The 11,350-nt window shown below is 52.7% G+C and overlaps 3 protein-coding genes across 3 annotated transcripts; 2 read left to right on the top strand and 1 right to left on the bottom strand.

Annotated features, from left to right (window-relative positions):
* Positions 1–100: 100 nt before the first annotated feature.
* On the top strand, positions 101–2,716 carry LOC121106447. Its single transcript, XM_040646726.2, has one exon. The coding sequence runs from the start codon at positions 479–481 to the stop codon at positions 2,582–2,584; it is 2,106 nt and encodes a 701-aa protein (XP_040502660.1). The 5' UTR covers positions 101–478; the 3' UTR covers positions 2,585–2,716.
* LOC107052718 (endogenous retrovirus group K member 11 Pol protein) lies at positions 2,634–7,356 on the top strand. Its single transcript, XM_015282662.3, is given in 3 exon segments — positions 2,634–2,655; positions 2,842–2,876; positions 2,878–7,356. Coding segments are annotated over 3 exon segments (2,469 nt in total). The 3' UTR covers positions 5,290–7,356.
* Positions 7,357–7,442: 86 nt separating this feature from the next.
* LOC121106661 (maestro heat-like repeat-containing protein family member 2B) lies at positions 7,443–10,560 on the bottom strand. Its single transcript, XM_040646728.1, has 3 exons — positions 9,915–10,560; positions 9,301–9,456; positions 7,443–8,666 (listed from the first exon to the last, which is right to left on the bottom strand). Exons 1-3 carry the CDS (start codon positions 10,038–10,040, stop codon positions 8,583–8,585), a joined length of 366 nt encoding a protein of 121 aa, XP_040502662.1. The 5' UTR covers positions 10,041–10,560; the 3' UTR covers positions 7,443–8,582.
* Between the last annotated feature and the right edge of the window lie 790 nt (positions 10,561–11,350).

Here is an 11,350-nt window from a genome sequence, read left to right on the forward strand (position 1 = left end):
TCATTGGTGGCGACTAGATAAGGAAGGAATGACGCAAGGACATATGGGCGTAGACGAAGCTATGTACGATTATATAAGCTGTTGCCACCATCAAATAAACGCCATTTTACCATTCACCACATTGGTGTGCACCTGGGTAGATGGACAGACCGTTGAGTCCCTAACGATTGCGAACACCTGAATGAAGCAGAAGGCTTCATTTGGTGACCCCGACGTGATCGTTAGGGAATAGTGGTCGGCCACAGACGGCGTGGCGATCCTGCCCTCATCCGTCTCGCTTAACGGAGCGAGGACGATGACCCTAGTAGAGGGGGCTGCGGCTTAGGAGGGCAGAAGCTGAGTGACGTCGGAGGGAGCTCCACGGCCGGGGGCCAAGATAACCTACCGAGAACTCAGAGAGTCGTTGGAAGACGGGAAGGAAACCCGACGACTGAGCAGTCCACCTCAGGCACGATTCCGGTCGCCCTGTGGATCAAGCATGGAAGCCGTCATAAAGGTGATTTCGTCCGCGTGTAAAACCTATTGCGGGAAAACCTCTCCTTCTAAGAAGGAAATAGGGGCCATGTTGTCCCTGTTACAAAGGGAAGGGTTGCTTATGTCTCCCTCAGACTTATATTCCCCGGGGTCCTGGGATCCCATTACCGCGGCGCTCTCCCAGCGGGCAATGGTACTTGGGAAATCGGGAGAGTTAAAAACCTGGGGATTGGTTTTGGGGGCATTGAAGGCGGCTCGAGAGGAACAGGTTACATCTGAGCAAGCAAAGTTTTGGTTGGGATTAGGGGGAGGGAGGGTCTCTCCCCCAGGTCCGGAGTGCATCGAGAAACCAGCAACGGAGCGGCGAATCGACAAAGGGGAGGAAGTGGGAGAAACAACTGCGCAGCGAGATGCGAAGATGGCGCCGGAGAAAATGGCCACACCTAAAACCGTTGGCACATCCTGCTATCATTGCGGAACAGCTACTGGCTGTAATTGCGCCACAGCCTCGGCCCCTCCTCCCCCTTATGTGGGGAGTGGTTTGTATCCTTCCCTGGCGGGGGTGGGAGAGCAGCAGGGCCAGGGGGGTGACACACCTTGGGGGGCGGAACAGCCAAGGGCGGAGCCAGGGCACGCGGGTCTGGCCCCTGGGCCGGCCCTGACTGACTGGGCAAGGATCAGGGAGGAGCTTGCGAGTACAGGTCCGCCCGTGGTGGCCATGCCTGTAGTGATTAAGACAGAGGGACCCGCCTGGACCCCTCTGGAGCCAAAATTGATCACAAGACTGGCTGATACGGTCAGGACTAAGGGCTTACGATCCCCGATCACTATGGCAGAAGTGGAAGCGCTCATGTCCTCCCCGCTGCTGCCGCATGACGTCACGAATCTAATGAGAGTTATTTTAGGACCTGCCCCATATGCCTTATGGATGGACGCTTGGGGAGTCCAACTACAGACGGTTATAGCGGCAGCCACTCGCGACCCCCGACACCCAGCGAACGGTCAAGGGCGGGGGGAACGGACTAACTTGGATCGTTTAAAGGGTTTGGCGGATGGAATGGCCGGCAATCCAGAGGGTCAGGCTGCATTATTAAGACCGGGGGAACTGGTTGCTATTACGGCGTCGGCTCTCCAGGCGTTTAGAGAGGTCGCTCGGTTGGCGGAACCCACAGACCCGTGGGCGGAAATTACGCAGGGACCATCTGAGTCCTTTGTGGATTTTGCCAATCGTCTTATAAAGGCGGTTGAAGGGTCAGATCTCCCACCTTCCGCGCGGGCTCCGGTGATCATTGACTGCTTTAGGCAGAAGTCACAGCCAGATATTCAGCAGCTTATACGGGCAGCACCCTCCACGCTGACCACCCCAGGAGAGATAATCAAATATGTGCTAGACAGGCAGAAGACTGCCCCTCTTACGGATCAAGGCATAGCCGCGGCCATGTCGTCTGCTATCCAGCCCTTAGTTATGGCAGTAGTCAATAGAGAGAGGGATGGACAAACTGGGTCGGGTGGTCGTGCCCGAGGGCTCTGCTACACTTGTGGATCCCCGGGACATTATCAGGCGCAGTGCCCGAAAAAACGAAAGTCAGGAAACAGCCGTGAGCGATGTCAGCTGTGTGACGGGATGGGACACAACGCTAAACAGTGCAGAAGGCGGGATGGCAGCCAGGGCCAACGCCCAGGAAGAGGCCTCTCTTCGGGGCCGTGGCCCGTCTCTGAGCAGCCTGCCGTCTCGTTAGCGATGACAATGGAACATAAAGATCGCCCCTTGGTTAGGGTCATTCTGACTAACACTGGGAGTCATCCGGTCAAACAGCGTTCGGTGTATATCACCGCGCTGTTGGACTCTGGAGCGGACATCACTATTATTTCAGAGGAGGACTGGCCCACCGATTGGCCAGTGATGGAGGCCGCGAACCCGCAGGTCCATGGGATAGGAGGGGGAATTCCCATGCGAAAATCCCGGGATATGATAGAGGTGGGGGTTATTAACCGAGACGGGTCTTTGGAGCGACCCCTGCTCCTCTTCCCCGCAGTAGCTATGGTTAGAGGGAGTATCCTAGGAAGAGATTGTCTGCAGGGCCTAGGGCTCCGCTTGACAAATTTATAGGGAGGGCCACTGTTCTTACTGTTGCGCTACATCTGGCTATTCCGCTCAAATGGAAGCCAGACCACACGCCTGTGTGGATTGACCAGTGGCCCCTTCCTGAAGGTAAACTTGTAGCGCTAACGCAATTAGTGGAAAAAGAGTTACAGTTAGGACATATAGAACCTTCACTTAGTTGTTGGAACACACCTGTCTTTGTGATCCGGAAGGCTTCCGGGTCTTATCGCTTATTGCATGACTTGCGCGCTGTTAACGCCAAGCTTGTTCCTTTTGGGGCCGTCCAACAGGGGGCGCCAGTTCTCTCCGCGCTCCCGCGTGGCTGGCCCCTGATGGTCCTAGACCTCAAGGATTGCTTCTTTTCTATTCCTCTTGCGGAACAAGATCGCGAAGCTTTTGCATTTACGCTCCCCTCTGTGAATAACCAGGCCCCCGCTCGAAGATTCCAATGGAAGGTCTTGCCCCAAGGGATGACCTGTTCTCCCACTATCTGTCAGTTGGTAGTGGGTCAGGTACTTGAGCCCTTGCGACTCAAGCACCCATCTCTGTGCATGTTGCATTATATGGATGATCTTTTGCTAGCCGCCTCAAGTCATGATGGGTTGGAAGCGGCAGGGGAGGAGGTTATCAGTACATTGGAAAGAGCCGGGTTCACCATTTCGCCTGATAAGATCCAGAGGGAGCCCGGAGTACAATATCTTGGGTACAAGTTAGGCAGTACGTATGTAGCACCCGTAGGCTTGGTAGCAGAACCCAGGATAGCCACCTTGTGGGATGTTCAAAAGCTGGTGGGGTCACTTCAGTGGCTTCGCCCAGCGTTAGGAATCCCGCCACGACTGATGGGCCCCTTTTATGAGCAGTTACGAGGGTCAGATCCTAACGAGGCGAGGGAATGGAATCTAGACATGAAAATGGCCTGGAGAGAGATCGTACAGCTCAGCACCACTGCTGCCTTGGAACGATGGGACCCTGCCCTGCCTCTGGAAGGAGCGGTCGCTAGATGTGAACAGGGGGCAATAGGGGTCCTGGGACAGGGACTGTCCACACACCCAAGGCCATGTTTGTGGTTATTCTCCACCCAACCCACCAAGGCGTTTACTGCTTGGTTAGAAGTGCTCACCCTTTTGATTACTAAGCTACGCGCTTCGGCAGTGCGAACCTTTGGCAAGGAGGTTGATATCCTCCTGTTGCCTGCATGCTTTCGGGAGGACCTTCCGCTCCCGGAGGGGATCCTGTTAGCCCTTAGGGGGTTTGCAGGAAAAATCAGGAGTAGTGACACGCCATCTATTTTTGACATTGCGCGTCCACTGCATGTTTCTCTGAAAGTGAGGGTTACCGACCACCCTGTACCGGGACCCACTGTCTTTACCGACGCCTCCTCAAGCACCCATAAGGGGGTGGTAGTCTGGAGGGAGGGCCCAAGGTGGGAGATAAAAGAAATAGCTGATTTGGGGGCAAGTGTACAACAACTGGAAGCACGCGCTGTGGCCATGGCACTTCTGCTGTGGCCGACAACGCCCACTAATGTAGTGACTGACTCCGCGTTTGTTGCGAAAATGTTACTCAAGATGGGACAGGAGGGAGTCCCGTCTACAGCGGCGGCTTTCATTTTAGAGGATGCGTTAAGCCAAAGGTCAGCCATGGCCGCCGTTCTCCACGTGCGGAGTCATTCTGAAGTGCCAGGGTTTTTCACAGAAGGAAATGACGTGGCAGATAGCCAAGCCACCTTTCAAGCGTATCCCTTGAGAGAGGCTAAAGATCTTCATACTGCTCTCCATATTGGACCCCGCGCGCTATCCAAAGCGTGTAATATATCTATGCAGCAGGCTAGGGAGGTTGTTCAGACCTGCCCGCATTGTAATTCAGCCCCTGCGTTGGAGGCCGGGGTAAACCCTAGGGGTTTGGGACCCCTACAGATATGGCAGACAGACTTTACGCTTGAGCCTAGAATGGCCCCCCGTTCCTGGCTCGCTGTTACTGTGGATACCGCCTCATCGGCGATAGTCGTAACTCAGCATGGCCGTGTCACATCGGTTGCTGCACAACATCATTGGGCCACGGCTATCGCCGTTTTGGGAAGACCAAAGGCCATAAAAACAGATAACGGGTCCTGCTTCACGTCTAAATCCACGCGAGAGTGGCTCGCGAGATGGGGGATAGCACACACCACCGGGATTCCGGGTAATTCCCAGGGTCAAGCTATGGTAGAGCGGGCCAACCGGCTCCTGAAAGATAAGATCCGTGTGCTTGCGGAGGGGGACGGCTTTATGAAAAGAATCCCCACCAGCAAACAGGGGGAACTACTAGCCAAGGCAATGTATGCCCTCAATCACTTTGAGCGTGGTGAAAACACAAAAACACCGATACAAAAACACTGGAGACCTACCGTTCTTACAGAAGGACCCCCGGTTAAAATACGAATAGAGACAGGGGAGTGGGAAAAAGGATGGAACGTGCTGGTCTGGGGACGAGGTTATGCAGCTGTGAAAAACAGGGACACTGATAAGGTTATTTGGGTACCCTCTCGAAAAGTTAAACCGGACATCACCCAAAAGGATGAGGTGACTAAGAAAGATGAGGCGAGCCCTCTTTTTGCAGGCATTTCTGACTGGATACCCTGGGGAGACAAGCAAGAAGGACTCCAAGGAGAAACCGCTAGCAACAAGCAAGAAAGACCCGGAGAAGACACCCTTGCTGCCAACGAGAGTTAATTATATTCTCATTATTGGTGTCCTGGTCTTGTGTGAGGTTACGGGGGTAAGAGCTGATGTCCACTTACTCGAGCAGCCAGGGAACCTTTGGATTACATGGGCCAACCGTACAGGCCAAACGGATTTCTGCCTCTCTACACAGTCAGCCACCTCCCCTTTTCAAACATGTTTGATAGGTATCCCGTCCCCTATTTCCGAAGGTGATTTTGAGGGATATGTCTCTGATACAAATTGCACCACCTTGGGAACTGACCGGTTAGTCTCGTCAGCCGGCATTACCGGCGGCCCTGACAACAGCACCACCCTCACTTATCGAAAGGTTTCATGCTTGCTGTTAAAGCTGAATGTCTCTATGTGGGATGAGCCACCGGAACTACAGCTGCTAGGTTCCCAGTCTCTCCCTAACATTACTAATATTACTCAGATTTCTGGTGTAACCGGGGGATGCGTAGGCTTCGCCCCACACTCCAATCCAAGTGGTGTCTACGGGTGGGGCCGGAGACAGGTTACACACAACTTCTTGATCGCCCCGTGGGTCAATCCTTTCTTTAACAGCGCTTCTAACTCCACGGAACCGTTTACGGTGGTGACAGCGGATAGGCACAATCTTTTTATGGGGAGTGAGTACTGCGGTGCATATGGCTACAGATTTTGGGAAATATATAATTGCTCACACAGGTTTGATAATTTTGATATTTACACCTGTGGAGATGTGCAGACAGTCAAATCCCCCGAAAAACAGTGTGTGGGGGGAGGAGGTATATGGGTTAATCAATCAAAGGAAATTAATGAGACAGAGCCGTTCAGTTTTACTGCGAACTGTACAGCTAGTAATTTGGGTAATGTCAGCGGATGTTGTGGAAAAACGACCACGATTCTCCCATCAGGGGCGTGGGTCGACAGCACACAAGGTAGTCTCACCAAACCAAAAGCGCTACCACCCGCAATTTTCCTCATTTGTGGGGATCGCGCATGGCAAGGAATTCCCAGTCGTCCGGTAGGGGGCCCCTGCTATTTAGGCAAGCTTACCATGTTAGCACCTAACCATACAGATATTCTCAAGGTGCTTGCCAATTCATCGCGGACAGGTATAAGACGTAAACGAAGCACCTCACACCTGGATGATACATGCTCAGATGAAGTGCAGCTTTGGGGTCCTACAGCAAGAATCTTTGCATCTATCTTAGCCCCGGGGGTAGCAGCTGCGCAAGCCTTAAGAGAAATTGAGAGATTAGCCTGTTGGTCCGTTAAACAGGCTAACTTGACAACATCACTCCTCGGGGACTTATTGGATGATGTCACGAGTATTCGACACGCGGTCCTGCAGAACCGAGCGGCTATTGACTTCTTGCTTCTAGCTCACGGCCATGGCTGTGAGGACGTTGCCGGAATGTGTTGTTTCAATCTGAGTGATCACAGTGAGTCTATACAGAAGAAGTTCCAGCTAATGAAAGAACATGTCAATAAGATCGGCGTGGACAGCGACCCAATCGGAAGTTGGCTGCGAGGATTATTCGGGGGAATAGGGGAATGGGCCGTTCATTTGCTGAAAGGACTGCTTTTGGGGCTTGTAGTTATTTTGTTGCTAGTAGTGTGCCTGCCTTGCCTTTTACAAATTGTGTCCAGTAGCATCCGAAAGATGATTAATAATTCAATCAGCTATCACACGGAATATAAGAAGTTGCAAAAGGCTTGTAGGCAGCCCGAAAATGGAGCAGTGTAAAGCAGTACATGGGTGGTGGTATGAAACTTGCGAATCGGGCTGTAACGGGGCAAGGCTTGACTGAGGGGACCATAGTATGTCTAGGCGAAAGGCGGGGCTTCGGTTGTACGCGGTTAGGAGTCCCCTCAGGATACAGTAGTTGCGCTTATGCATAGGGAGGGGGAAATGTAGTCAAATTGAATAGTCTAAAGACCAAATAAGGAAAAAGCAAGACATTCTATATGCTCATTGGTGGCGACTAGATAAGGAAGGAATGACGCAAGGACATATGGGCGTAGACGAAGCTATGTACGATTATATAAGCTGTTGCCACCATCAAATAAACGCCATTTTACCATTCACCACATTGGTGTGCACCTGGGTAGATGGACAGACCGTTGAGTCCCTAACGATTGCGAACACCTGAATGAAGCAGAAGGCTTCACACAGGTCAGCTACAAGACCTAATTTTTATCTAGAGAAAGTTCTTGCAAAATTAGTAATATCTCTGCATTAGAAATTCAACAATTCCTTTATTCCCTGGACGTAGATTAGCTTCCTGGAATTAATATTCTGCATTGACTGTTTTTTCTTTCTAACAATAGAAATGCACATATTTAAGCAGTTTTTATTCTGATGAAAATGAGGTCTAATACATAAGTGTTGCCAATTCCTGCCTCAACACTTCCTCATCTGATCCTCATTTCTTTATTTTCCTAAATTCAATGAGCAATCAGAGAGGATCAATCATCTTGTGTTTGATCAGTAAAACTCTGCACGACAGAAGAAAGTCAGATTATGCCTTGTTTCTCAGACTTCGCTTCAAAATGAAGAGCCTTTTTGTATCTCTAGCCTTAATAGATACACTGCTGTGGACTTAATTTCCTTTGAGTGAGTATCTAGATTTTATAAGGAAGGAAAAAAATAAAACTTCCCCTCTTATATTCATGCACTTCAGAAATAAGAAATTCATAGCTATCACGTTCTTCTTTCATTTCATTCCCAAGGAGGTTGTGTATGCCCCATCCATGGAGGCATTCAAGGCCAGGCTGGATGTGACTCTGGTGTAGTAGCTGGTGACCCTACCAACAGCAGGGGAATTGTAACTAGGTGATCTTTGAGGTCCTTTCCAACCCAGGACATTCTATGATTCTGAGCAGCCCTCAGAAAATGCATCATATAATATAATAAGTAAAAAACTTATTTTTTTTATTGTTTAATGAAGAGATCAGACTTTAGATTGCAGCTCTACGTGTTCCATTTGAAAATTGGCCAGTAAAGCATTTATGTCAATGGAAAATGGAGCCACAATGAAACAAAAATTGGATGAATTTTTGGCAGTCATGAAACCTATTCTCTGATTCCTGTATCAAAACAGAAAGCACAGCTGCATATTTTTTGCACTGGGAGCTGACCTGCAGGAGAGGAGCTCTGCAGAGAGGGACCTGGGTGTCCCAGTGGACAGCAGGCTGGCTGCGAGCCAGCAGTGTGCCCCGTCTCCTGAATATGTGGCTCCTCATGCCCTGCCCCTTTCAGGCCTTCAGGAGCTACCCAAAATGGGGATCACCATCCTGCCTTGCAACCCCAGACCTTACCTCAACTGCTCCAGGGCCAGAACCACCCTGAGGGGCACTTGGGAGACAGGGATGCCCAAGTAATACTTCTTCAGCAAGTCCTGCAAGTCCCAGAGAGACACTGTCAAAGTGGGCAAGAGGCACACAAGAGCTCAGACATGACTGCCACACACCGGCCCCATCACTCCCACGTTTCCCATGGAAGCACTGCAGGATGCAGCAGCTCCACAGCTGGTGGACCTAGCCCACTGCCCATCCACTGCCTGCCAGCACACAAGGTCCCCACCAGCTAGAGATGTGTGGCTGAGGGAGACCTGTATGCCTCCAGGAACATGAGCCTCATGGCACAGCCCAGAACTCCACTGCAGACAGCTCTGGCTCTAGGCACTCATTATCAGGATCTCCAGAAGCTTGCCCTTCAAGGAGGGGTTAAAGCAGGCAGAGTCACCCACAGCTTGGAAGGCAGAGCTGAAGTTGGTGATGCTCTGCACCAGCGCAAGCTTGTTCTGCAAGTTCTGAGGCCCAAGAGAGAAGAACATTCTTTGAACTGCAGGAAGGGCTGAGGGCTCCATGGGGACATGTGGGGGCAATACTAAGGGAAGGGTTTGGATCTTCATCTGAGCACAAACCATTCCCCGAGGGACCTTTGGAAAGAGAAGGCCCATCTCAGCATCCCCCCACGTGGAGGGGCTGCAGCTGAGTGCTCAGACACCTCGGCACGCTACGAGCTCTCACCCGGCAGCTGCAGCTGTAGAGCAGCAGGATGTCGCCCATGATGTCTCCTTCCAGGCAGGCAAGCAGCTGTTCCTTGGAGGCACGCAGTGCTAAGCTGCCATGGGCGAGGATTAGAGAGCTGCGTGTGGCATGAGCTCTCGTGCTGTCCAGCTCCATCTGTGTGGGGAGAAATGCCTTGAGACACTCGCTCAGCAGTCCCCAGTGCCCCGCGATGCACCTGGGCTCCCAAGGCAGGAGCTGCTGTGAAAATAAGGTAGAAGAAAGCCAAGATGGAAACCTGTAATGCTTCACCTTCTTGTGCCTGGAAATGCTCGCATTCCGGCCCTTGCACAGCCTGAATGCAAACATGGTGAGTGTGTCCAGGACTGTGTGGAAGTTGCTCTCAGCAGCATGGCTGAGAAGAGAGATCATTCCCTGCACAAAAGAACAAGGGGCAGTTGGTGCAGGCCTGAACCTACTGGCGCGGCCAACCACAGTGTCTGGGCCGGTCCTTGCCTGAGGGAAACAGCGCAGCAGTGAGGAGATTGAAAGGCCTTGGGCAAGGCCAGTAGAAGGCCTCTGCCCCAGGGACAGGGCGGGGACGCTGGCAGAAGCTGGAGGAGAGGAGAGCTCACCTGGGCCTTGGATGGCTCCTCCGCATTTGTTTCCTCCAGGTGCTGCAGCAGCTTCTCTTGGATGTGGAGGACTCCTTTACAAGCTCCCAGTGCCGTCCCCAGAGCCTTATACAGGAAAGACTGCATGGGTGACTGCTGGGTAGAGCTGGGGGGGAGCCCACCTTTTCTCCAGAGCTGCTGGGAGAGCAGCTCAGCCACCTGCTCAGCTCACAGCTCAGGGCCTCGGTCCAGGCCTCGTCCTCTATGGTCTCCAGCAATGCCCTCAGGAATTGCTGGAGAACAGGAGAAGCCAATGTTCCCTTGCCCTCTGCCTCTTCCCTCATTCCCAAATCACTGCAGCCTTCTGGGGAGAGGTGCCTGGAAGAACAGTCCCTCTCCCAGCTCCCATAGCATTCCCTCCATTAAGGCTTCCTGCCACTCTTCTCCTAAGACCCCTCTTGGGGTTGGGACAGAGAGGAAGAGGCAGTGCCACAAAGGCGTGCAGCCACTCCACAGCAGTGTTTGAGAGGCTGTTCCTGTCCCGCGGTGGCTTGTAGGGAGCAGGGCTCCTTGAGGCAGGCAAGCACTTCTCTGTACCACACCTCCTGGCAATGCTGTACCTTCAGCAAACAGCACTCCCACTCTGCAGAGTCCGGGAAGCTCTCATCTTTCCCTGCACAGCAACAGGAAGCAAAATGCCCTTGCTTAGGATCAAGCCACAGAAGAAGAGCTGCTGCAAACCTGGCTAGGCCTGGGCACTCAGCACTGCCAAATAGGGACTCGCATCCCCTCCACAATGACCTGTACCTCCCCACAAACAATCCCCACAGGAACACAGAACTAACTGCTCCAAGACTGCTGTCTGAGGGGATGTGAAGGGCCCATCCATGCCCTGGAATGGACAGATCCGCAGGGGGAAGAGTCCCCAGGCCTCAGTGCTGTCTCCCTGGAATGGGAACAGCAGCAGAGCAAGCACTGGGCTACAGGATACACTTCCCCTCTGCCACGCTGCAGAGCTGCATTTTCACTCCCCCCCTTCCCTGCCTCCACCTCTCCCTTCCCACCAGCACTTTACCTTCAAGGCACTGCAGCAGCAGGGGGATCTCAGCAGCCCACATGGCCCCCACAGCTCTGTGGATCCTGCTGTGGAGGTTTTGCATCAGCAGTAAGGCAGCAGCTTGGAGTTCACTGCCTGCAACAGGGCTCCCTGCCACCACCTGAGCGAGAGCAAGGAAAAACAGGATCACTTCTGCAGCAAGAGCAGAGGTTTCTCCCAGAAGGGAAGCAGCTTGGCTCTGCCCTGGAGGGCCAGGAGCAGCCAACAGCTTTGCCCATGGCCATGCTGCTTCCTCCTGAGGGCTCATGGCACAGACCTCTGGACCATCTACTCACCAACAGGCTTGCCAGCAGTGTCTGGGGAGTCAGCAGTGGGACTGTGAGGAGAAAGAAGGGCTGAG

This window comes from Gallus gallus, chromosome 1 (assembly GCF_016699485.2).
Source record: "Gallus gallus isolate bGalGal1 chromosome 1, bGalGal1.mat.broiler.GRCg7b, whole genome shotgun sequence".
Taxonomy (NCBI): Eukaryota; Metazoa; Chordata; class Aves; order Galliformes; family Phasianidae; genus Gallus; species Gallus gallus.